This window comes from Ceratosolen solmsi, unplaced genomic scaffold (assembly GCF_000503995.2).
Source record: "Ceratosolen solmsi marchali unplaced genomic scaffold, CerSol_1.0 scaffold7, whole genome shotgun sequence".
Lineage (NCBI taxonomy): Eukaryota > Metazoa > Arthropoda > Insecta > Hymenoptera > Agaonidae > Ceratosolen > Ceratosolen solmsi.
The window spans coordinates 1,325,265-1,351,342 of NW_011948413.1; the positions used below are offsets into that span (position 1 = coordinate 1,325,265).

A 26,078-nucleotide genomic window follows, 5' to 3' on the forward strand; every position below is an offset into this window, starting at 1 on the left:
AGGGTATACATAATTATGAAAAATTTCTTTGTAAGCATTAAAATTTTTATAATTTAAAAGATATATTTATAAAAATATTTCTTTAATAAAAATAACAAACCATCTTATATGGAGATTCATTATATCGAGCAATAATTCTTCATTAGAATTATACACACTTAACACGAAAGATGAAGATTTAAAACCAATTATAATATGTAATTAAAAATAAATTTATAAGAGACTGAATTTTTCATTTGTTCAATATTATCTGGCTTGATAAGAAAGAGTACTTTTTATTAAATAACATGATCTATTATTATTTTAATAAAAAACCAAATTATATGGCAGCTTCGATTGTTATGGTGTTTATTAGAAATTATAAATATTATTCTCTCTAATAATATGTATTTATGATAAATTATTTATGGTTTTAAATGATATAAAACATATCATTATTACTATTCTATAAACTAAATAGCCGTTGTCAATCATACAAATATAAAACAACAATTTAATTTTAAATCAGAAGAGATATTATAAGTTGTTGGATGAAGGTATTTTTTAATAGAATTTTCTAATACTTATAATATTTTGAATATTTTAAATTCTTTTAAAAATTTTAATGAAGCTATAAATCATATTATTTCTATAAATTAAATGAATATACTCGTTTTTGTTACCATAATTTATTATTTTTCTCTTCTATAGTACTCTTTTAATTATTAATTTATAGAGCAAATACCATGCTAACTTTATAATTAGTTCAAGATCATTAAAAATTAGTAACATAATATTGATAGTCCATTGATTGTTATTAATTACAATATTAAGAATTTCCAATTCTATTATATTTCTGAGCTTTCAAAATAAATTAAATTATATAGATTAAATTAATGCAATAGATAAAGAACTTTGTTTTACTATTGTATATAATTGTTAAAATTAAATATAATATATTTATCAAATCAATATTACGTAAATAAATACGACAGTAGCTCATGAGAAGTATTTTTTTATATTACTTGTAATAATAATGTTAATCTTATTACAATTAAAAAATATATATTATTGATATATAAAATAATATAAAATTATATAAAAAAATAATATATTATGCATGAAAAACGTAATTACTATTTACAAGTGACCTTTTAATAACTAATTGATTATTTATATATAATTTTCAATGATAAAAGATAATAAAGTAAAATTAGTAACCTTAATATTTCAAATATTAATGATATTATTCCCTTATTCTATTTTGTAAGAAATCGATAATTTAAAAAATGACAAAAAAAAAAGTTGGATTATATAAAATAATTGCGTAAAGATAAAATTGAAAATTATGAATCGAATCAAGTATAAGGAAACGATTCTTGAAAAACGAAAAAATTAAAACTTATTAAAATTTACGTACATATGTATAAATATAATTAATAAGGAAATAAAAATTTTTCATTTACAAAGATTTAAATATAACGATTATTTGTTTTTTTTATTAAAATTTGAAAAATTACAAAAATTGTATATGCCATTTAACTTTAAGAATACAATTAAATATAATACAACATTATTATAAATGCTCTATTCATAAAATAAATTTTATTACAACCTGTAGTACAATTTTGAATGTAACAAATATATATTTATGAATTTACGTTCTGCAAATTCATATGTACGTTCGTGAATTTACGTTCTGAATATTTTAAAATTATATATATATAAATATTTATAAATATAAAAGAATGGATAAATCTTAAAATCATAAAACTTAAAATTAAATCATCAGTTATCAAATTATATTTTAGTATAAAAAAATAGATACTTAAAAATATAAATAGATTTGGTAGTTTCGAAAACTAATATATTAGGTTTTGATTCTTTTATTTCATTTGTTATATATATTTTTAAAATATATATTTTATAATTATTTTTAACTAATTAGTGACATCAATGTACATTATAAATTTGTACAAATTACAAATACAATTAATTGATAAATGATCATATAAAATTTGTAGTAAATAATAAAACCACTTAAATTAACAGAGAATTAGTTATATTTAGTTTTTACAAGTAAAAGAAATGTAATTATTGAAAATATATATTTCAATTAAGTAAAATTAAACTACTAGTAAACTAAAATAACTACTATTATTTATGTAGTAATTATATTCCTAGAACTTTTTTCAACAAAAATCTAAAATCATAGATATAGAAAATGGTTACAATGAAACTTAGGATATATATATATTAGTAACATACAAGGTATTATATTTCTTTAATAAAACTGATTTAGCAAAATTATGGATAAAAATATAAATGTAGTAATATTCTTTATTATCAGTTTATGTTCCTAATCTATTGTAATATACCCTGAATTATAATTATTGATACTGTACCTTATTTCCATATAATAATTTCAATAACAAGTTTTATATTTTTCAAGCTTAACATTAAATTAAATATCGTCTTTTTTTTCAATAAAATTAATCGACATTATGAATTAATATTATTAAAATATAATGATAAATTATTTACTTAGTGCAAGAAAATTATATATCTTTTAAATGTATAGCTCTATTAATTCCTTAGAACATTTTAAATTTAATTAGAATAGGATAATGCTTATTTATTTTATTTTCATTTCGAATTTATTTCAAATTTATTACAAACTTATAATCTTCTGCGAAATATATACTGAATTTCGAATACGAATTTATACAATAAAGAGTTATATTCATTAGTTATGAAACGTTTGTTGTATATTTACTAATGTTTAGGAAGGTTAATATTAACAATGATTGATTTAATAATTGAATTTCCTCGTTAAATTCAATAATATAATCTTATTCAATATTTTTTTAAAATAGAATTTCATCTAAATGTACAAAAAACTAAGATGAATTATTATAAAATTGGAGTTAAATATCCAAGCAGCAAGCGAATTTTATAATAAAAACATTGTAATTTTCCTAATCACTATAGCATTGATAGTATAATCAATTTTTTTAATCTACATTGTTATTTTATATTTTATAATAATTGTTATATAGATGTAGAATTATGAATAAAAACGATTGTGCTTGATAAATTTTCGAAAATGCATTAATACTTTCTATCAAACAATTTACGTGTCTAGATTTTACAACTTTAATTACATTAATATTTATCAATTCATTTCTACTTCATTCATCATTGGATGATAATTACTTATAATGATATACATATTATTTAATTCCATATAATATAGAGCAAATCGTTCTGTTTGTAGTTGGATAATGCATGTCTACAATTCTTACTTAGAGGATTTTAATGTTACTTATTAATTCTATTGAAAGATTCACATGTCTGGCATTCACATGTTCTTGTTAAAATGTTCAATCTAAATTTTTTATGGTAACCAAGTTTCGACCAATGAAGGAGCACTCTCTTTTCATAACCTCTGTGAATAAACTTAACCGATGCCTATTGCATGACAATTGCTTAAGGAAAAGACTAGGGGACTTAAATAACTAGAGGTATTAGGATTAGTATTTGTATTTGTATTTACGAATAAGAATGGGATTCGTCGTTCGAGGAACGTTGCTCTTAGACGTATAGTTGTGAAATAGCCCGTAATGTTGTCCTGCTCGCGCACAACTGATATCCGTGGCTTGTAGTATTTAGCAATTGCTGAATTTAGCAACGTGCTTGTAGTGTTAGTAAGTTAAAAGTGGCGTGTGTTAGTAAATCATTGTCGGGTTTTCGCAATACTGTTGTTAATAACGTTAGAACTCATTGCTAACGAAGACTGCGCTGTTGTAAATTTGTGTATTAAATAACGAGAAAAATGGATTTGGAATTGCTGCGCCCGGACAAACCGAGTCAATGCACGTGGAAGCCAAACGCTTTGCATAGCCCACATACGGATCGGAGCAAGTGAGATTTTTACCATTAAGACTCCTTTACTATTTTCTTTCGCTTTTAAGGTACTAGCCAATATATTATGCGATGTGTTATCCCTTGCACAACACTATGCACCCATTTTAAATAAATAACGATACCTTTCTTGTGCTTCTATTTCGTCCTCTATTCATTTTGTCCCCTGGTTTTTTTAAACTGAAAAATAAATATTGAAACTTAAGATTAAATAAAGGTTCAAATTAATCTTTATGATTTAACGACAATTTATATGGCATTTCGTAATATTACACATTACCTAATGATAATCTTTCATAATCATAGTGCAATTTTTACTACCACTATTTCTGAAAAAATTTACATAATTATTTCAAGTGTCTTTTTCTTGCCTGTCATTAATAAGCCACGTAAGTGCACTTACCTGTTAATTTTTTCGATTTCGATCTCTGTTTTTTAATGCTTAATATATTCAACTGTTGGTTAATTTTACATTCAAATTATTTTAAAATTGTATAGTTATTCTGTAATAATACTTCATTACAATAAACAAATAATAATTCAAATATTTGCCTGCAATTTCATCATAGTTCTATATTATAATGCTCAATAAATTTAAAGTCTTGTATTTTACAAAAGCAAGCACATCACGAAACAAAGCCGAGCATATATTAATGTTAGTGCCAGTAAATGTATGTTAAATGTACGTAAATATATGAATGTAACCAAAGGCAGAGTCATAAACTATGAGAATCATAAAATAATGATAAATAAAAGTTCAAACTGCACGAGATGTGGCCATTGGCATCTAAATTTTGGCGTCTATTCAGGAAATGTTCGGTGCGAAGCGGATACATTTGCAGTACTCACAGTGCGCAGAGTCGATTTACCATTCGCTTCCTCGATGTAATAATACATGCCGCAAGTTTCGAATACAATTAATGAGGAACAGATGTCCAACCTTTGTCCCAGATTTTTTACTGATGAACTTTTCTTTCATGCAAACAATGCCCTTGACAAGTATTAAGCGATGAGCCGTTTGAAATTCAGCTCACAAAGTAGGTTGTGTGATCACATGATTCATTATATTAGCAATTAATAATTTATTTTCCTTTTAATTTCCTTCATTTTACAAAAGATTTTAAATAATATGTATAAAAATTTTAATTAATTAAAAAATAATATAATATTATTTTAAATAGTTTTAACCCATTTACCTATAATTTGTTTTTCCAAAATTTTACACAATATTTGACAATCTATTTAAAAATAAACTTCGTTGCTATTTACTTATTTACGAATTAAATTTTTAACATTGCACATTGTTTTTATAATTATTGTTTATAAAGTACCATGATTATCTATTGCAGGCTAAATGATCGAAAAAAGGTATTACCAGACATTCTCCATGCCATTGGGCAAACACCAATGGTTAGACTCAATAATATTCCAAAGTCTTTTGGAATTAAATGTGAAATATGTAAGTGTAATTTTACTAAGTATTTTCTTGTTGGAAATTTTGACATGAATTTAATTATAAACATTATTCCAGTTGCAAAATGTGAATACATGAACCCTGGTGGTTCGGTTAAAGACAGAATTGCTTTTAGAATGATACAAGATGCTGAAGAAAAAGGTCTTCTAAAACCAGGATGTACAATTATTGAACCAACCAGTGGAAATACTGGAATTGGATTGGCAATGGCAGCAGCTGTTAAAGGATATAAGTGCATTATAGTGATGCCTGAAAAGATGTCTAATGAAAAAGTTTATACCCTTCGTTCTTTAGGTGCAGAAATTGTACGTACACCTACAGAAGCTGCTTGGAATAGTCCAGAGGGTCATATTGCAACTTCTCAAAAATTACAAAAAGATATTCCTGATAGTGTTATTTTGGATCAAGTAAATAATAAAATATTAAATATGAATTTTTTTTTTTGTAGAATAATTATATTATTATTTCAATATTATTCTATAATCTTCTGTTGATTAGTATACCAATACAGGAAATCCTTTAGCTCATTATGATCAGACAGCAGTTGAAATTTGGGAGCAATGTGAAGGAAAAATTGATTATTTAGTTGCTGGTGCAGGAACTGGAGGAACCATTAGTGGAATTGGTCGTAAACTTAAAGAATTATCACCAAATATTAAAATAATTGCTGTTGACCCTGAAGGAAGTATACTTGCTGAACCACCAGAATTAAACAATAGCCCATTACAATATTATGATGTTGAAGGCATAGGGTATAATAAATTTTTAATGAATAGTTACATATTAATTACTAATAAATTATTAACTAAATAAGTATAATATGAATGTAGCTATGACTTTATTCCTACTGTTTTGGATCGAAAAGTTATAGACAAATGGATTAAAACAACAGATGGAGAATCTTTTCACGCATCTAGAAAACTTATCAGAGATGAAGGACTTTTGTGTGGTGGGAGCAGTGGATCTGCCCTATTAGCAGCTTTAAAAATTGCTAAAAATCTTTCACAAGATCAACGTGTTGTAATAATTTTACCAGATGGAATTCGTAATTACATGACAAAGTTTATTTCTGATGCATGGATGGAATCTAGAAATTTTTTGGTAAGTAGTTGCATAATATACTTGAATATCTTGTGTATAATAAAATAAATTTTTGTATTGTTAATATTTTAGAATCTACCACAATTAATAAAAGGCAATGAATGGTGGTGGGACTTAACAGTACATTCAATATCTTTGAATGAATTGTTTATACTGCCAAGTAATTCTACGTGTAAAGAAGCAGTGATATTACTAAAAAATGAAAATTTTCATGAAATACCAGTGGGTGATAAAGAAAATATTAAAGGTTTTATTACCGCAGAAAAACTTTTTAATAGTATAATTTCTGGAGAAATAAAACAGACAGACTTAGTAGAAAAGATACTTAAAAAGCAGTTTAAGAAAATTAATTTAAAAACATCACTTGGAGAATTATCTCTAATTCTTCAGAAAGATGCATATGTTGTTGTTATTGATGAGCAGAGTAATAATACAGTTAAAGGAATTTTAACACAAATTGATTTTTTAAATTTTATCAGTCATTAATAAAACTTGTATGCCTTATATATGAATATGTAATGATTCATAACGATGTAATTCATTCATCAAAAATTGTTACACAATTTTCGTTTTACACTTTTTACATTGATATTATATACATTTATCTTTTGATAATATCAACAAATTTGTAATGAAAAAATTTTTAAATAAAAATTTGCTTTTATACTAATATCTAAATTTTACAATGTTATTTTTATTAAAAATAAAACAAAATTTTTTAAGTAAATTTGTAAAAGAAAAATTTGTTAAGGTATTAGAATTGACTTACAAGATAATAAATAATCCTTAATATGTTTAATAAAATTAATTTAAATCCTCTGTACTTCAACATTAAATTTGCAACTTGGTAAAGCAGAAACTTCTGCCTTAACGGTACATACAATACCAAGATTTGCTAAGCTTCCTCTTAAAAGTCCACATGTAAATGCCAATAACCTTGGACTCTCTCTTAAATATTGCTTACTTCCACTTTTACCAATCTTGGCCAATAAACAAAATTCATTATCGTGTAATACGTAAACTCCATGATGGTTTGTACGCAAATTATCAATTTGTTTGTGATAGAGACTAGTCCAAAAATCTGTACATATAAATTTTATAATATCCAATTCATCTTTGAACCTTGGCCATTCTCTAGTTAATCTTTCAATGATACGATATCCGACACTGAAGCCCATCCATTCAAGACGTGATAGATCTTCTTCTATATCCTGTAATTATATCATTTTGTTAGTAATATATATTTTATACAGTATTTTACATATAAAGAATAAAGAGTTCTACATTTGTATCTTCTAATGATTTACCAACAATATAATTAACCATCTCTCCATGAAGATATTCAAAAAGACATTCATCAGCTTCTGTTTTTATATTTAGATTAGGTTTAGTATCAGAAAACTGATGTTTCATATTGAGTAAGAAATTTTTTAACAATTAACACATTCACTATTATTAAATTCGTATTTCTTAATTAATAATGTTGACTAACATTTTTTTATAAAATTACTGTGGAAGCTTCATTTAACCTATTTATGGAATAATTTTTATGATACAGATTGGATGCTGATTGGTAAAAATATAATACCGAAGATAAAAAAGGCACTAGAATGCAATGACAAGATTTAAACTAGGAATCAATTGAATTGTGTATGGGAATATAGATAATAATAGGAAAATACAAATTAAGTGAGTAAATTTGAATAAACCTATAAATATTATTTAATTATTGAAAGAACAGAAAAAAATATATATATATAGAAATTATCTTATTTTTCAATATTTGTACTTCCAGCCTATTGGCTAAGGGAGTGGCGGGTATTATCAAATATTCAATTGAACACACACACACAAATATTTTCAATTATATTGATTAGTTGTATATTTATATATTTTATCTTTATAAATTAAAAATGCATTATTTTGGATTCTAGTAAATTTAATAATAATAAAAATATATATTTATTCAAAAACTCATGTCCAACTATCATTTTTTATTAAGAAATTCTGTAGAACTGGATGTTTATATTGTGCGCAGTTAAAAGAACAAAAATGTTTTGAATTCAATTCCAGATGCAAGAAGAAGGCATAGTTTCTTTTTTGGGTCATACATGGTACGTTACATATATCTCATGTAATATTTTTTATCTGTTGACAAACATGATAATGTCTCAGTGACACGCATCTGTGTTATCACGTTATTATTTGTTTAATTAAATTTATTTGTTTGCTACCAATTGTTAAAAAATATTAATATTGTTATATTTTTATAAAACAATAATAATACATACAATATATATTACAAATGCAATCAATAGTAATACGATATAAATAGTATAAATACAATTTTTTTTATATTTGGTATTAAAATGTATTGTTAATTCTTTTGAATACTTAAAGATGTAAAATAATTGTAGCAATACGTTGTTTTGCATTAATATTAGAATCGTTTTATAAATTTGATAAATAGATGATTGTAATTATGAAAAATAAAATCGCGTAGAATAATAATGTGCGTATGAAATAAAAAACCAAACTATTTATAAAAGTATTTTAAGAAATAATTATCACGAAAAACTATCAGTGGTGTAACTATTTATTTGGATTAAATGAAATGAAATTTATGAAAAAATTTTAAAAATTATAGCTATACTTTGTTTATTTATTGCTGCATTACTGCATGAATAAAGATCTATTATAATATGAATATCAAATTTTTAACAAATACCATACGATAGTAAAATACAAACGTATAAAATAGATCATAAAAATGTTACCTAACTATACTAAAAAAATGCTAATGCCCTTCCTTAATAATGTTAAAAAAATATATTTTCTCTTATGGATAATTAACTGCGGTATAATCATTTTTATAATCACTTTTCACAATAATTTCACATATTGATTTATGCTTAAGTTGATAATAATCAAATAAAGTAAATTAAATAACATATTTTTATAGTTTTATATTTAATAAATAGTAAGGTACTTTTATTTGTTTCAAACAAGGAATGATATTTATTTAAAATTATTACGTAGAAAATTAGCATTATAAATTTAATTTAAATACATAATGTTTGTTAAGATACAATGTTTTTTTTTTAATTTCGCTATTTTAGTAAATACTTCATTTTATTAATTATCAATTATAACAAAATATTGTTAACGAATTAGTTTGAAGTGCTAATATATATGCTATATAAATATATATATTTATATAAAATATATATATTTATATATACATATATTACAGTTAATTGTGTAAAATGTAGCACTCTTTGTGAATTTTTTCTATTGTTTTTTGTATTTATCTATTTCATGAAAATAAGATAATTAATTTTGCAACAGCATTATCAACAATTTTTGATATAGCTTTCATCATTTAGTGATTTGATTATGTTGAAAAAGAAGCATTTGTCGAAAGAATGGTATTTGTTGAGCGGAAGAAATAATTAAATTAGAGATGCAGAATTTATTAGATCTGATATGCATTTTTATTACTCAAATCCACTTAAATTAACTTAAAATGTTATTGTTCACGCAGAGTCCAGGCTGAAGCTCTGAACCAGTCAGGTAATGATGCGATCGAGTAATAACTTACTCAGCGAATAGTCAGTAGTTACGTTTTTCCGTCTGTAACTGTTAAAGAACACGTTTGACAAGAATATGTCTCATTGGACTTGTCTGTCTATATCTTGTAAACGAAGCCGTAAGGTCTTCTTAATTCCTAAATCCGTTTATCAGGTTTGTTTTCTGATAGTATGCTGAAGTCGTTCACATAACTACTGGTTAATTAATACATTAATCCATTTTTTATAAAAAGTGTTATGATCTCAATTACGATATTAGTCATTGAAAATATTGTACACATTTCGAAAGTTTAATAGTTGTGAGAAAATGATGTTTTTTACATAGTAAATGTAAGTTTAAGTTATCTGCAAGCCAGTAATTCTAGTATATTTTAGTATAATAAGGTATTGACTTCTTGCTATTAGCTCAAATTCTTAATATAATTAATCCGAAGAGATTGGAATATCTTATTCTAGTTATTATATATAGTTAATAAATGTACCTTATTGTAATTATTTGTACGAAATGATTAGAACATATAATTTTGTATATCTAAGCAATGAAAATAGTACAGATAATACGACAGACAATAATAAAAAAATAATTTAATGTGCAATATTTCGTTGTATTGTAAGCGAAATATGATATAAAATATATTGATAGATAAAAATCATTTAATAACATATTATAATTTTAAAAATAAAAAATTTTAGGCTAATAAATGAATTTTTCTATTCAATTGGACTAAGTAAATAAACCTTTTGTCATAAATTTATTTCCTTCAATTTAATAGTTGACAATTTTAAGATTTCTTAGAGTGTAATTGTATCCACTAAATTTGAAAGATATGATTATATTATTACATAAGCAATTCAAGTACATCGTTTATTTTAGTGTTAAAATAAACATATTTGGAATAGTTAGAATACTAATAATCGAAAATTGATTGTACTGTTATATAATAAATAAATTATTATAAATTTAATTGAAAGCAAAGGCATGTAAATATAACATTTGTTTAAGTACTAATCAGTGATTTAAATTATAAAAGCTATAATCTCACTATAATAAAGAAATAGATATAATTTATTTGTGTTTATAGATTTAATCAACCTGCGGATTATGTGATATTTTTGGTGATCTATATATAAAAATTAATTTAGAAAAGAAGTATATTATGAATTTCAAACGAATCAAAAAACGTCAAACTTAAATTCTTCATTTTTAAAAAATAATTCCTAATATTCCATGTATTTTCAAACAATTACTAAAATTTAACATTACATGTAATTTTTTTTCAAATATTTTGAAATTAAAAAGAAATAATATAAATTTCAGTTTTTTATTATGTGTTACAAACAATTTACTGAATTATAATGTAATATGTGCAGCATAGAATAAAATTTTATGCTAATTGTTTATTCACGTCATGTTAATTGAATTTATTAAATAATCATATTATAGAATGTTAAAATAAATGTATGTACAAATTAATTATTAATTATTTATTAAATTAACAAGTTTTAATAAAATTGATAGCGCGATTAAATCTGTTCTTAAATTGTGTTAAATATTATCTGATATTAAATCTGTAACATAAATATAAATTTTTATTGAATCAAATTAACATGAAATTAAAATAAATTTTTAAAAATACTTGGAAAGTAAATTTTATTTTCAAAATTTACTTTCAAAATTTTAATAATACTCTAAGAAAAATAATAGTTCGATTTTCTATAAAATATATTATCAAATAATGATGGACAGAATATAAAAATTAGCCTATATGCATTATAAAATGCTGTTAGAAACTATAAGAAACAATAATCATTAAAAACTTTATTATTTTCATTAATTTTCTATTACTTTACTAAATTCAATTTTTTTAAACCAGAATACAAAAACTACAATTAATAATAAAAATATTTATTATTTTATGTTTTATTATATTTATTATAAATTTTTATTTTTAAATAAAATTTCATGTACTTTGATTTTAACCAGGATGATAAAAGCGTAGTTGGTTATATTTGATTCATGAACAACAATATTGACATATTTAATACAAAACAATCTGCCTTTTTTAGTATAAACAATTTTTTAGAGGGATCTTTTCAACTACCCTGACTCTTCATAGAGATGAAGAAAAGTCTTGCATAAAATCTACGTGTTTGTAAAAGTCAACAAATATCACAATTACTTATTGAATATTAAATATCAATTCTAATCTTCAATATTAATTTATATTTATTACTGTCCAAAATAATTTCAAGAAAGTACTTTTTATTTTATTAAACATTTTTAAGCAAGAATACTGAATTCAAAATATTTATATTTTCATTAGAACACTATGATTAAGTACAAGAAGTTACAACACAATTTTGACAGTTATTTTATTAGATTTTATCAAATAATTCGAAATGTAATAGTAACAGAAATTACTATCTTGTTTCATTTCCTAATTACAATTTTTTATTTAGTTCTCAATAATTATTTCTGCTATCATGAAAATTAAGAATTTATAATTAACATTAATATATTAATTACTATTTATTACATTAACTAATATTTATTAAATTAACATTAATATATTATTATTTACTAAATATGTTTCATTTTTACATTATCAAGCAAAATAATAAAATTTAAAATATATATTAAAGGAATTTCTTTTAAAGGACACTTTCAAATAAACCTAGTTGGAAAATTTTTAAATAATTGAATGATAAAAATAATAGTTTTTTAATATCTATCATTTCTCAGTAATAAATGATAAACCTATTAATAATATCATATAAATTAGAGCGGTTACTAGGTTGTACGAATAATTCTATAAGTAAAAATAACATATTATATTCTTTATACGACCAAAATATTTGTCTATTTAAATCACAGCCATTATTTTATGATTTTCAAAATTGTTCCATTATAATATTAATTACATTAAAAATGATCTGAACATGATATTTACTGACACAAAATATTCACAGATTACTGAATTTACTCAGACGTTTATTAAATAAAATACTATTTAAACTAAATATTAGTACAATTTAGCTAACAAAATTTATTGTATAGAAGTTTATAAGCGATTTATTGATATTAATATCGTTTATATATTAACATTTATTTGCATATTTCTTTAAACAGATAACGAACAACCATGCATAATTATAGATTTAAATTTTATTTATAAATGTTTATTATTATGAAACCAATTATGTACTTTTTAAAATATTAATTTATATTCAAATAAATAAAATCAAAAAGAGTTAAACTAATAATGTGTTATTATAGATTAACACCAATTGATAGATATTTTAAAAATATAAAATATTGTTTCATTATTTTTATTATTCTGAATTTTTTATAGTTTGTTAATAAATAAGTTAATATTTAAAATAAAAATACAAAATCAATTAATTCTTTTTAAAAATATTTATAATATTTATTCACATTTATATATATTTTTATATATTTTTATATTGCTCTTGACTTTACTTCACCATAATTTATAATTTTTCTTTTTACATTAAACTCATGGACTATTGTTATACGTATTTTCCGTCTAGATTTTATTTTTATACATTTTCATTTTTTACTGCTGAACATTGTAAGTTTTATTATTTATTAACATCGTAATAATTTTGTACTTATATTTAAACAAATAAAGAATTAAAATTTTGTTCAAGAATATGCAATTGTTAATAAAAAATTGATTTCAAATAAGTTTTCTTTATAATTTATAATTGCCAATGCTTCGAAATAAGTATTAATTATTTTATTCAATTTTGAGGAAGAATAAAAGTACGCAATTATGATAGGATTTTTTTATAAGGAAAATGTATTCCAAGCAGAATGCAATGAATATTTGAAAAAATTTTAAAAGTACAATTTGATATAAACAACATGCATGTTCTTATTAAAAACTCTGATAAGTTTATATAAGTTTTTATTAAATTGATTAATCTTAAAATAAAATAGTGTTTAGTTTTGTATTCCCTTAAAAATGTAGTTGCTTCTCCGTGTATTATTAGACTGTTCCTATGATTAATTATATATAGTCAGGTATACACTATTTTGCGCATGCGTTAAAAATATTATTATTATTTTCATCGGCACCTTCCTGTGCTGGATGTTTAAGTTTTCATTTGAATCTATATTATTATTTGTTCTTGTGGATTTTTAAATATTATTTTTTCTTAATGTATTTTGTGGTAACTATATAGTAAAAGATGAAAATTAAGAAAGTAAAATCTTCACGATCATCTGCGTTGAGCAAGGCAGTTACAAATGTGAAACAAATTATTAAAGTACGCTACTGTATTTAATATAACCTATATGTATATATATAAACCTCAAGTTCACTTTTTAATAATAAAAACGTGACATTTATTTTATCTCGTTTTTATTACACAGATATAATAATGTTGTTTTGGAAATTAAATTATTTTTTAAAAACATTTATATTTTGAAGTTCAGTTTTACTTTTATATTGTAGAAAAAAGATAAAGGAGCTGTTAAGAAACAAGTTTTAGAGAAACCTAAAACGAAAGTTGAAGAATCAAATGGGTATAAATCGTCACGAGGTGTCGTATATATTGGACACATTCCTTATGGATTTTTTGAAGATGAAATGAAAGAATATTTTGAACAATTTGGAACGGTCACCAGAGTGAGAGTGGTACGATCAAAAAAAGTAAGTCTTTAAAAAGAAAACAGTATATATCAATGTTTTAACATATAATTTGCTTACAAATAACCTGTTTTATGTCTTAATTATAATTCTGAACTATTCTTTTAATTTTATAATACATGTGTATATAATTTTTTATTTTCTAATTAAGAATTTTTTCGGTAAGTAAAAGTTATATTTGCTTGTAAGCGCTTCTAAATTATTAAACTTGGTTTGCAATTAATTTTTAGACTGGAAAAAGTCGTGGATATGGATACATAGAATTCAGACATCCAGAAGTAGCTAAAGTAGCTGCTAAAACAATGCATAATTATTTAATGTGCGGTAGACTGTTAACAAGTAATTATTTTTCATATAAAATATTTAAAGATTATAAGATATCATTACTAAAAATTTTAGCATTAAAGTAAAAATAAAATTAAATATTAGCATTAAAAATAGATTATAGTATTCGTATTCTAATTATTTTTATTATAATTGTATTTATGTTATAGCCACTTATATTCCACCTGAAAAACAGCATTGGGGATTCTTTTCACATAAACCTTGGAGTTCTAAGAATTATCCAAGAATATTAAATAGGATGAAAGAATTAAAGAAGAATGAAAGTCCAGTATCAGAAATTAATTACTATAAAAATGTTAGAAGGTCGTTAAGACAGATTTCTGCTTTAGAAGAAAAATTAAAAAGTTCAGGTATAAACATAAAATTTAAACTAGCCGATGTACCTAAATAATATGGACTAAATATACATGTATTTACTAAATTTTTATTATAATTTTATTTGTTTATTAAATAAAATTTTTCAAAATATATGCTTATAAAGAAACGTTTAATGTAATTTCATTTACTATTTTATCAATACATCAGTAATAGCTTTTTTTAATTAAAATGATGTATATATGAATTGTACACTTTGTAGAAAGGAAAATAATTTGTTAATTAAAAATGATTAAAACATTAAAAATATTGTTATTATTTAATAAAATATTTTGTACTTGTTTTATATTTATTAAATTATTTATCAAGAGGTGCAGAATCTATAAAAATAGTAATATTAAATTGTATATAATTTTATTCAATCAAATCCATCAAATAAATTATATTTTATTTACGTGATATAAAAATATAATCGAACAATTTCAAACAATTTTATACAAAATTAATATATAAGAATTTGAATAAGGATAAACTATAATACAAATTATAAGCAAGTAATTAACAATATGTTAATGATACTGATAAATAATCGATAGATATTGCATAATATAGAAAGATAGATATTGAAAATATTTAGTTTTTTTTTCCAATCTTGTCTATTATTCTAATTTTACAAATGACTTAAAATGCATTGAACATGTTGATTTATTATGATATTGTTAGTAATGATATTAAGAGCTTTTAATAATAAATCTATGAATACCGTTAATAATTTATTACTTGTAGTGTATTAACAATAAATAAGGATGAAATAGATATTGTATTGAAGAACTTACACCTTGCTGTTTAATTATACTTAATTAGACAATATTAAAAATATTGCTTTTTAATAATAAATGAATGTTTAAAAATATGAAAAGATAACTTTTTTTATGAATAAAATAAATTTTATCTAAAATACTATTGGTAACATAAATTAATATTTATTTTCTTAATATAGAATAAAAGGTAAAATTAAAAAAAAATTTTATATATGCAATATGTTGATTTAATTCAGGACAAAATTACATATATTTAATATTACATGTAATATGTAATTTCATTTTCAAAACATTAAAGTACGTATTAAGTGTATTATAATAAGGTGAGTATAATTTTTGTTTATTGTTTACTTTTTAATACTTTTATTAAAATTATTGATACTTAATTTTAATCAACTTTCCTGTAAATTATTTAGTATTATTTTCTGAATTATTAATTACTTTAAACTAATTAAGTTTTGTTATGTAAGTATATTCTTGTTTTAGATGTATAATAGTTATTAATAATTTTTTAATTGATTATAATTCCTAGTTAAACTTCAAATTTATAATTTGCATTATTTGGAATGTTACATGTTTCAAAATATTGTGTTCGTTATAAACAATAAATTTTTCATTTCGTGAACGATCAAATTATAATTTTTATGTACTTACAACACATTCATTTTGTAATATAATTATTATACGCAAATTGATATATTGGTTTCATTAATGTACAATTAGATTAAGCACTTTCTAAATTTTAAATTGATAGTGACTTCATACTTAGATGACTGAAAAGTATGAACTTTGCTATATTTGGTAAGAATTTACGAACTATTTATTCAAATTTTTTCTACATTTCATCCAATCGTCTTTTATGATTTATACATTAACTATTTATTATTATTTATATTAACCATTTATAATAACTATATATAATTTATTAGTAACCATTTATTTAAAATAAAAATATTCATTGATCCGTTGTAATCCAAATTCAACTATCGATAAACTTGTTTTTCTAACCGTTGACATTGTTTTTCTAGAGTTAATATTTTATAATAAATGAATAATATTTGCATCTAGTCTGAATTAGTAATTCATAAATACAATATTTCTTAAATAAGTCTTACGAAAATTCTATGTATATATAAACTGAATTATGTAATCAGTAATTGATATGAAATAAATTGCAATTAAGTTATAACCATTTATAATAATAATTAGAAAATAATAATAATAATAAGAATGTACAATAATATTATTTTGCGTAATAAAAATAAAATAAGTTTGGCAATTGAAGAATAAATACTATTTATGTCCAGTTATTAATTTTTCTTTCTTATTTAATTGATATTAATACATTAATTTGGATTTTATTATATATCTACATCAACGTATACTTTGGTATTTATGTGATCATCTTGAAACATTTACGTAAATATTCTTATCTAGATATTTTATTGTAATGAAATTTGATTTAAAGAATGAGATGTACTATGAATAATAGTATAATGATATTTATTTAATATAAAACGTACATATGACACATACATACAGATATTTATTAAATTACAAACAATATAATAACGATTAATTTAATATAAAATATAAGATTTTCTTGATAACATATCACGTAGCATTTTTTTTATATTATATTATTTAATATTTATTTATTTGAAATTATATATGAAAATGTTAATACAACTTTAAATTAATTTTATTAATTACAATATTCACAGCTATTTTAGTAAACAAGATAACAATGTTAATTTATTTCATGTTGTTAGTAGCATATTATAAATATTTTATTAATTCTGTACAGTTTATATATACACATTTGCAATTATAAAAAAATAACTAAAAATTATAAAAATTTATTAATTTTTTTTTTAATACTATTAAAAATATAGATATTTATTAATAAATGTTAGTTTCAGCAATATGTTCTTTTTAGTTTTTGGAAGTGAATCAAATGGATAAAAATATATTGGTATTACAGCAATATTTGTATATATTCCATACAAATTCAAGATTATGGCTCTAAAATTAATTTAAATGTTGTAATCAGTATTATCGAAATATTTCAAGTAAGGTATATGGCGATAAGATTAATATTTGTAATCGGAAATGTAAAAGTATTTATTAGTATTAGATTTAAGATACGCTTTTATAATTTGGATCATTTCGTTTTTAAAGATTCAACCTGTTATTTTATTTCGATTCATTTGAACTAAGGTATTTATGAAACTGAATTTATAAATAAAATAAATTATCAAAATTTCTACTGTAAAAATAATTTTAAATTCAAAACATTATTATGTCTAAACTAATAATTGTGGTTTAATATTATGTTATAATTAATAGCTATTTTCATATTAAAATAAATAAACTAATCAAAATATAAACTTAAATATTTATTTAAAACCAATTAAATACTTCATAAGTTTGGATATACGCAGAATTATTTTACATTATTTTTTATTTTTAGATAATGAAGATAGTGGTGTTTTTATTCTTATCGGCAGTAGTCTGTGAACTGACTTATGCGGCGTATTTGGATGATTTTCGAGGTAAAAATTTTTGCAACGAAAAGCATAATTTTCACGTAAAGGAAACTTTCAAAGTTATTTTATCTTCGTATCTAAAACTATTTTGGAGATTCAAGGCATCGTTGCACTTTTGTTTTATTAAGAAAAGGGAATGCATTCCAACGGTCGAAACGGCCCACATTGACTAAAGAACTGCAAAAAGATGTTGGCACTACTAGTATGGCTTTAAAATAGCAAGCTTTTTTGTCACTCAGCTTCAAATATTAGATACTATCTACTCGCTATACTTATAACATGTTCAAGATTTTCCTAAATATTGCATAATAAATTCATGCTTAAAGTGAAACTGCCTAGTTTCATTGTAAATCGTTGAATAATTTCATACATTTCATCTGCCATATTCTTTCGGTTACAATAAATTTTTTAATTACGTAATCATAAGTGGTATTGTGCATTTGAAACTTACCGAATCCGATAAAAAGATGAATTACTGAAATTATATAATAATGCAATTATGTACATATTTCATATAAAGCCAATCATTTTTAAAATACATTTGAAATTAATTTAAATTTTTTTATACAAATAACTGATAGATACATTATTTTAAGTTTATATTTTATAATTAATAATAAATTTATAGTTTCAGTATAATAATATTTATTCTTTACAATAATTAAAATATACGATGTAGTATATAAATATTTATTTAATTATAGATAAATGTAAAATACTTTTGTAATACACTTAATTTGTTTATTGTAGTCCCACTTTCACTGTATATTTATAGTACTAAATTATCTGCATTATACTTCATGCTAGGAATTTAGAAAAGCTTTTAAATTAAAATAAAAAATTTAATTAAAAGTGAATTTATTCTAACATCTTTTGATACAATTAATTAAAATACGTGAGTCGAATGATTTATAAAAAAATCTCTTTCAAATAAAAATAAGATTTCTTAAATAGTAAAAAAGAAACTTAAAAAATTAATTAGTTTTATTTGTTCACAACTATTTTTTTAGTTATTGGTTTCAAGATGTTCAAGATTAAGAAAATTAATTTTCTTTCATTTGTTATCACTATTTCAGAAAAACATTTTAATTATGAAGTTATTAGGTTATAAGAGATAGTTTTGTCTTCTAATAAAATATTAACACTGTAACTTTATAGCGAGTGTTTAAAGAAAATAAATAATAAATTTTTAAAAATTGAAAATTTAATAATGAAAAGTAATACTAATTATATTTTTTACTAATAATTGTAATTATTATTTTTTAAAATATATTTATTAAAATACAGTTTTGTAAAAAAGCAAAAGCATTAATATTGGTACAAATAAAATTTAAGAGCAATAAAAATATTAATTTAAGATTAATAATTATTAAGTAAAATTTAAATCAAAATTTCGAAAAAATAGGACGAGATAATTTAAATAATAATTGTAAAGTAGAGTAAAAATTTAATATAAAAATTAACTAACAGTTCATATTAATGGATAGCAATTCTAACATTAATATCTGTCAGAAAATTTTTAAAAAATATTTAAAAAATTAATATCTATAAAAAAAGTATTAGCAAATACTAAGTTTTCATAAGTTATTTATAAATAATATATGAGAGTAACTATGATCAGTTTAAGATAATTTTATAAGAATTGAATGGAATATTGAATTGAAATATTTTTCTATAAATATTTTATCTATTACAAGTATTTTAAATTAAAGTAGATGGCTTTATTTAAAAAATTGCAGTTTTGAATACAGTTAATAATTTCAAGGTTAGAATTTATAAAAATATAAATTCTATTGTATTATTAACTGTAAAATCTATGTAAAATATAATAGTATTGAAAATATAAAAAAATTTATATTAATTTTTATAGCTAAATATTTTAAAATTATCTGTTTTTATCAAATTAGCGATAACTATAAAAATAGTAATTTATATAATTATAAAATACTATATCTTAAATTTTATATATTAAATATATTAAATACTATATATAAAATTAAAAAAATATTCAGGATGAATTTTACTTATCGTAAATAAATTTTTTCTGTTTAAAGAATTATAACTAATATGATTTTCATATATATTTAAAGGAGGTATTTTAATATTTTAAAAATAATAATATAATATAATATATAATATATAATATATAATAATATATATAATATATATAATATATATATAATATAATATATAATAATATAATACATAATTTATAATGGTCAATAATAATAAACGATAAATCATTTATTAATAAAAATAAATATATATATATACATATTAGAAACATACATATAGTATAGTAAAAATGTTAATATTTTCCTTTGTTGGTTAACGTAGTTACTGATCTTGCAATACGGTCTATTAGTGATAAATTCAAGAAGGCACTTGAAAATTTAAAAGAAATTATAAAATCAGGAAATGCTACTATTGGAATTCCTATATTGGATCCATTTTATTTAGCTCACAAAGAAATCAACGCTGTAAATAATATATTTACGTTAGTATAAAATTCATTTATGTTAAACATTAATTTAAATTTATTTTTTATAAGATATAAAACTAATATTGAACTTTTATATTTCTAGCGGCACTATAGCGGTAGCAAATTTCAACTTTGACGGTTTGTCCACTTACATTGTACGAAATGCAGATTTTAAAATAGCTAAATGGAATATTACGGTTGATTTCTTATGGCCTAATGTTAAGGGGAAGACTGCTTATGATGTGCAAGGACACGCACTTGACAAAATTCTCGTCTACGGATCAGGCGACCTATAGTAAGTAAACTATTGTATTTTATATTTCCATATTACTTGTAAAATGAAACGTAAAAAATGAACATAGTGTTTTATTTTTAAATATTGAAATAATTGGGTATTATTATATAAAATTTTTAAATACATGCAACATTAATTAAATAAATCTTATAATTTTGAAGTTTGATTCTATATCATTAGCATGCAATTATATTTTTACATATTTTTAAATAAAATAAGATGGTGTTTTTGTCAACCCGAAATTATGTTTCAAAATTTTAGAATGAAGAAAGATTGAACATTTTTTTTTATAAATCGAAATATAATAATAATGTTTATAAATAGAAAAATTAATTTATATTAAATAATATTAATGAAATTATTAATTTTTATGCAAATCACATACTTACTTACAAATTACTCACTACAAATTACTTACTATTGTGAAAATTTTTATCCATGTTTGTCAAATTTATTTGTAAGTTGTATTTAAATAAAACTAAAATGTTTATATATTTTTATTATTTTTTTATACTATTGTTCACCTTATGATTTCAGCTACGAAATAAATAATTTCTACTTTTCTACCCAAGCCAAGTTAAAAGTAAATTTCAAAACCAAAGAAGTATCAATTAGTTATTTTAGCAGTACTAAAATTTCCATAGAAGATATAAAGGTATTTTGTAACTTACTCATTTAATTATATCAGCAAAATTTTATCTGATTTCTTGTTTTTATGCTAAATTTAACCATTTAATTTCAAACTTCATAAAAATTACACACTCATAAATTTAAAAATTATTTGATATCAATTTTTAAATATTTTTATTAAATTTTAAAATGTGTGTAGAAAAAAGTCTAAACATTTAAAAGAAATATAAATGATACAAATAAATAAGATAAAATCGTTTAAAAATTTTCATCGTATTAGTTTTTATTACTTAATACATTTAACTAGAAAAATATTTAAGATACATGTATTAGACATAAATTAATATTTAATTTAAAATGAAATATTTTATTGCATTCATTTTTCATTATCGGATTATTAATAAATATAACTAAGTAATCTTAAAAAATTATGTTTTTAAAATAAAATTTTGATATTACTTTATAAAAGATTTGATTATTATAGAATATTAATTACTGATTATTAATTGTTCGTTATATTATCTATTGTGATTTTAATAAATTATCTGATTAAGACTCAATAAGTTTTTTGATTTTCTATGGATTCCAATAGATAAAAATCACGGGGTTGTTCAACGATGATGAAATCTCCGAATTAGCTAGTGCTGTTATTTCTGAGCTTATTCCAGATACTATTGTAGATTTTCAAGAAGAAATTACAAAATTTATTAATCAATCATTAAAAGAAAATGCAAATAATTTTCTGAAGAACTATACATTAGATGATATTATGGGTTTACTTCATTAAGTTTGTATAAATCATACGTCTTTATTGTTGATAACATACTAAATGCAAGTGGATATTTAAAAATTTTATTTTACAACATTTATTGAAGTATTACATATTTGTAAAATAAATTAAAAATCTAATTAAAAATTACTTTAATTATGTGAAAACTTATAGTTTAATGATTATGTTATTGAGTGCTTGTTATGAGTATAAATTAAATTAATAATTTGATTTATAATGTATTTATAATAATAAATTTTGTAAATCATTTACAATGATTGGTGTACATTTGGTTTACAGATATCTACATTCATTCACCATATTATTCATCGCACTTCAAGATTATGTAATAAAACTTAAATTAACTCGTTGTAATTTACTGTTACAGAAAATTATTTCGTGAAGTATACTTGAGAATACTGGTTTAGTTATTTCAATTTTGCTAACAAAATTTATTAAATTAGCATTTTTTTTAATAATTATTTTTATTTGTAACTACTACTTATTTAGGATTAAGTTAAAACAGTTTAAATAAATTATTACAATAGTGTGTATCATATGAAATTTAAAGATTGTATATTGTATGTATAATAAAAAAAAGATCATAAATTGCATGAAAATGTAAAGTAATAATTAAATCGAAAACTGTAAAATGAGTTTAGGATATGTTATTTATTTATAAATATTATAGATTTCCAAAATTTGAAAAATTTTTTTATTGAAATATTTGACTAAACTATATAATATTTATTTTAAGGCAATTGTTGAAATCCGATAATGTTGAAGATGAATTTTGACTGTCTATTGTATAATAAATTTTCAATTTGATATTAGAGTCTCGGAGGCCATGATTCGCTTTGTTGTGGTCTGATCCATAAAACAGCCATTATCGCGGTGGTCAGTTGTATAGATATCAGTAATGCGCGCTGAAATATTTAGAACCCATTTATTATTTTTGACAACTGCTACTAAAAGCTATTTTTAATACTAGTACTTTAGTTCACATTATTTTCTCGAATTATCATACTTTTTAAGAATTTTTTCTGTAGATATCTAAACACTTTTTATCTTTGAAATGAATATTTGAAAATATAATTGATATTTAAAATATGAAATATAAAAAATTCTATATTATCTTTTAACTTATAGATAATTTTAACTTGAAATTGAAATGAATCAATAATCATTATTGATAAAATTTTATTGGAACATTTGTTATGTTATCTATAGATTATCTAGATTTTGATATTATAGATTAATAGAATTTTATTTTATACACACTTTAAAAGCTTCATAAATTATTTTATAATATTATTCAAAAGTTGATTTTAATACTTTTTTATATTATATAAATATGAACGTATAAATATGAAAAATCTATTTCCTATTTGTTGTTATTTCTGTATTTTGTTCGTAGATATGGTAACAAAGTAATATTTAAATATTTTATTACATTAAAAATAACATTAATACATACAGCAATATTTCAAACAAATAGAAATTATTAAAAATAAACTTTGTTTACACTATCAGTGTTTTGACGATTTTTACTTACTTTTATCATTATTCTCACAAAATTTTGTATTTCATACGAAATATATTGTACTGCTTTTTAAAAGCAACTTTAAGATTAATATTTTGATGTCAATTCATATACCCAAAGATATTTGCTACTTAATCACCAGTTCAAATAAACTTTCATAAATATTAAGTGATAAGAGTCTAGATTTCTTATACAATACACTGCATCTGGTATTTCATTATGAAACGTCTGTTGGAATATCAATTCATTCCAAATATTTGCAAATAGATGTGCAAATAATAGCTTTAAAGAACATATCATTTGGGAAAACAAATTTTTATGAAAAAATTATATAATAATTAGATGATGAACAAATGTACCATAATTATATACTTTTTTTAATTACGTCACTTTTTAAATGATTTCATTCCATTAATGACTTTATCTTTGTAAGTTATTTATATACAGGCTTTAATATATTTTTATTTAAAAGTTATACAAAATATCGGAATCCATTCAAATGAAAGATGAAGTTGGTTGAGGAAATTGTTATTAAGCACGAAGAATTAATTGCGTTATAGAATACATCTGTATATTGTAACGTATATTTTACTTATATTAATAGCCATTGTACTTAATTTTTTTTAATTATTATTATTTTTCCAAAAAATATTGAACTAAACATACAGACAATATTCACAAATTTAATAATGGATTATTGTATAATTAAACTTTAAAAGTAAAATTTATATTTATCATGATAACTTATAATAGAATTATCTTATTTAAATAATTATAAATTATGGTTGATTATTGATTTATCAAACTTATCTATGATAAAATAATTAAAAAATATATAAACATATATTTATATATATTTTTATTATGGAAATTTTTATTATAAATAGCTATTATTTTCTTAAATAAATTAAATATTATTTTAGATAATACATTGTTGTCTATACGATTTTCTAGAATATATATATAAAGAAAATGGAATACAAGTATCAAAATAATAAATTATATTGTATAATGACTTCTGTATTCTGAGACTCTTCGATATTTATTTTGTTTTCTTGCTACGGATACTGAAAAACTTATTCTTTTTATTGCATAAGCATATCTTAATTATTAAACTATGTAATTTTTAATTAAATACCCTATAATTACATATTACTTATATTTTTCATTCATACCTTTTTATAAAATTTTAATTGTGTGAAATATTTAATAATAAATTAATAGTTTATTCTTCCAGTTACAATAGTTTATCGAATTATTTTAATTTAAGAATTCAAAATTGTTAAATGAAATATTTAATATTTAAGTACATCTATGTATAGAGATTTTATCGAGATTATTAAACTATAAATTCAATTTTTATAACCGAATTAAGGTTTACTATTTCTTATATCAAAGCAGTATAGTAAAAAGTACCTTGTGTTTACTGCATAATTAGTGTTAATTTATATTTTTCATCAAAAAAACTATAAATGGATACTGATAAACAATGGATACAATTTATAAATTTAAAAAAATTATTTCTTCTCCATAATTGTCCTATTAAATTGAAATCAATATTGCCATTTTTTCATTATAAAGAATC

General features: G+C 21.2%; 4 protein-coding genes and 3 long non-coding RNA genes across 11 annotated transcripts; 4 read left to right on the plus strand and 3 right to left on the minus strand.

Moving 5' to 3' along the window:
• Positions 1–3,702: 3,702 nt before the first annotated feature.
• Positions 3,703–7,011, plus strand: Cbs (cystathionine beta-synthase). Of its 3 annotated transcripts, none has more exons than XM_011505877.1 (6): positions 3,703–3,903; positions 5,253–5,362; positions 5,435–5,784; positions 5,876–6,129; positions 6,208–6,478; positions 6,551–7,009. In XM_011505877.1, the coding sequence occupies exons 1-6, from the start codon at positions 3,815–3,817 to the stop codon at positions 6,962–6,964; spliced, it is 1,488 nt and encodes a 495-aa protein (XP_011504179.1). In that variant the 5' UTR covers positions 3,703–3,814; the 3' UTR covers positions 6,965–7,009. The 3 variants fall into 3 exon arrangements, with proteins under 3 accessions (XP_011504179.1, XP_011504178.1, XP_011504180.1); XM_011505878.1 differs by adding an exon at positions 4,713–4,940 and having other exon boundaries at positions 3,827–3,903; positions 5,253–5,784; positions 6,551–7,011; XM_011505876.1 differs by having other exon boundaries at positions 5,253–5,784; positions 6,551–7,011.
• On the minus strand, positions 3,899–4,388 carry LOC105367238 (uncharacterized). Its single transcript, XR_913049.1, has 3 exons — positions 4,307–4,388; positions 4,184–4,232; positions 3,899–4,083 (listed from the first exon to the last, which is right to left on the minus strand). It is a non-coding gene; the product is annotated as an uncharacterized LOC105367238 (long non-coding RNA).
• A 221-nt stretch (positions 7,012–7,232) lies between the features above and the next one.
• Trs33 (trafficking protein particle complex subunit Trs33) lies at positions 7,233–7,913 on the minus strand. 2 transcript variants are annotated; one of them, XM_011505880.1, is made up of 2 exons: positions 7,763–7,913; positions 7,233–7,689 (listed from the first exon to the last, which is right to left on the minus strand). In XM_011505880.1, exons 1-2 carry the CDS (start codon positions 7,889–7,891, stop codon positions 7,288–7,290), a joined length of 531 nt encoding a protein of 176 aa, XP_011504182.1. In that variant the 5' UTR covers positions 7,892–7,913; the 3' UTR covers positions 7,233–7,287. The 2 variants fall into 2 exon arrangements, with proteins under 2 accessions (XP_011504182.1, XP_011504183.1); XM_011505881.1 differs by having other exon boundaries at positions 7,786–7,867.
• A 6,256-nt stretch (positions 7,914–14,169) lies between these two features.
• On the plus strand, positions 14,170–15,505 carry LOC105367241 (MKI67 FHA domain-interacting nucleolar phosphoprotein). The gene is made up of 4 exons (XM_011505882.1): positions 14,170–14,361; positions 14,550–14,747; positions 14,975–15,083; positions 15,239–15,505. The coding sequence occupies exons 1-4, from the start codon at positions 14,284–14,286 to the stop codon at positions 15,478–15,480; spliced, it is 627 nt and encodes a 208-aa protein (XP_011504184.1). The 5' UTR covers positions 14,170–14,283; the 3' UTR covers positions 15,481–15,505.
• Positions 15,506–18,344: 2,839 nt separating this feature from the next.
• Positions 18,345–21,574, plus strand: LOC105367242 (uncharacterized). Its single transcript, XM_011505883.1, has 4 exons — positions 18,345–18,445; positions 18,699–18,780; positions 21,112–21,271; positions 21,360–21,574. The coding sequence occupies exons 2-4, from the start codon at positions 18,702–18,704 to the stop codon at positions 21,550–21,552; spliced, it is 432 nt and encodes a 143-aa protein (XP_011504185.1). The 5' UTR covers positions 18,345–18,445; positions 18,699–18,701; the 3' UTR covers positions 21,553–21,574.
• A 532-nt stretch (positions 21,575–22,106) lies between these two features.
• LOC105367243 (uncharacterized) lies at positions 22,107–23,280 on the plus strand. 2 transcript variants are annotated; one of them, XR_913051.1, is made up of 3 exons: positions 22,107–22,206; positions 22,774–22,968; positions 23,251–23,280. It is a non-coding gene; the product is annotated as an uncharacterized LOC105367243 (long non-coding RNA). The 2 variants fall into 2 exon arrangements; XR_913050.1 differs by lacking the exon at positions 23,251–23,280 and having other exon boundaries at positions 22,774–23,046.
• Positions 23,281–23,640: 360 nt separating this feature from the next.
• LOC105367244 (uncharacterized) lies at positions 23,641–24,602 on the minus strand. Its single transcript, XR_913052.1, has 2 exons — positions 24,506–24,602; positions 23,641–23,876 (listed from the first exon to the last, which is right to left on the minus strand). It is a non-coding gene; the product is annotated as an uncharacterized LOC105367244 (long non-coding RNA).
• Between the last annotated feature and the right edge of the window lie 1,476 nt (positions 24,603–26,078).

Excerpts from the sequence above, each read along its gene's own strand:
- Trs33 (XM_011505880.1), bottom strand. The coding sequence starts at position 7,891 with ATGAAACATCAGTTTTCTGATACTAAACCTAATCTAAATATAAAAACA. Across the intron at positions 7,690-7,762 it reads AATCATTAGAAGATACAAAT|GATATAGAAGAAGATCTATC; the intron begins GTAGAACTCTTT and ends ATATAATTACAG.
- LOC105367242 (XM_011505883.1), top strand. The coding sequence starts at position 18,702 with ATGAAGATAGTGGTGTTTTTATTCTTATCGGCAGTAGTCTGTGAACTG. Across the intron at positions 18,781-21,111 it reads GTATTTGGATGATTTTCGAG|TTACTGATCTTGCAATACGG; the intron begins GTAAAAATTTTT and ends TGGTTAACGTAG. Across the intron at positions 21,272-21,359 it reads GCTGTAAATAATATATTTAC|CGGCACTATAGCGGTAGCAA; the intron begins GTTAGTATAAAA and ends TTATATTTCTAG.
- Cbs (XM_011505876.1), top strand. The coding sequence starts at position 3,815 with ATGGATTTGGAATTGCTGCGCCCGGACAAACCGAGTCAATGCACGTGG. Across the intron at positions 5,785-5,875 it reads ATAGTGTTATTTTGGATCAA|TATACCAATACAGGAAATCC; the intron begins GTAAATAATAAA and ends TCTGTTGATTAG. Across the intron at positions 6,479-6,550 it reads TGGAATCTAGAAATTTTTTG|AATCTACCACAATTAATAAA; the intron begins GTAAGTAGTTGC and ends TTAATATTTTAG.
- LOC105367241 (XM_011505882.1), top strand. The coding sequence starts at position 14,284 with ATGAAAATTAAGAAAGTAAAATCTTCACGATCATCTGCGTTGAGCAAG. Across the intron at positions 14,362-14,549 it reads ATGTGAAACAAATTATTAAA|AAAAAAGATAAAGGAGCTGT; the intron begins GTACGCTACTGT and ends TTTATATTGTAG. Across the intron at positions 14,748-14,974 it reads GAGTGGTACGATCAAAAAAA|ACTGGAAAAAGTCGTGGATA; the intron begins GTAAGTCTTTAA and ends ATTAATTTTTAG.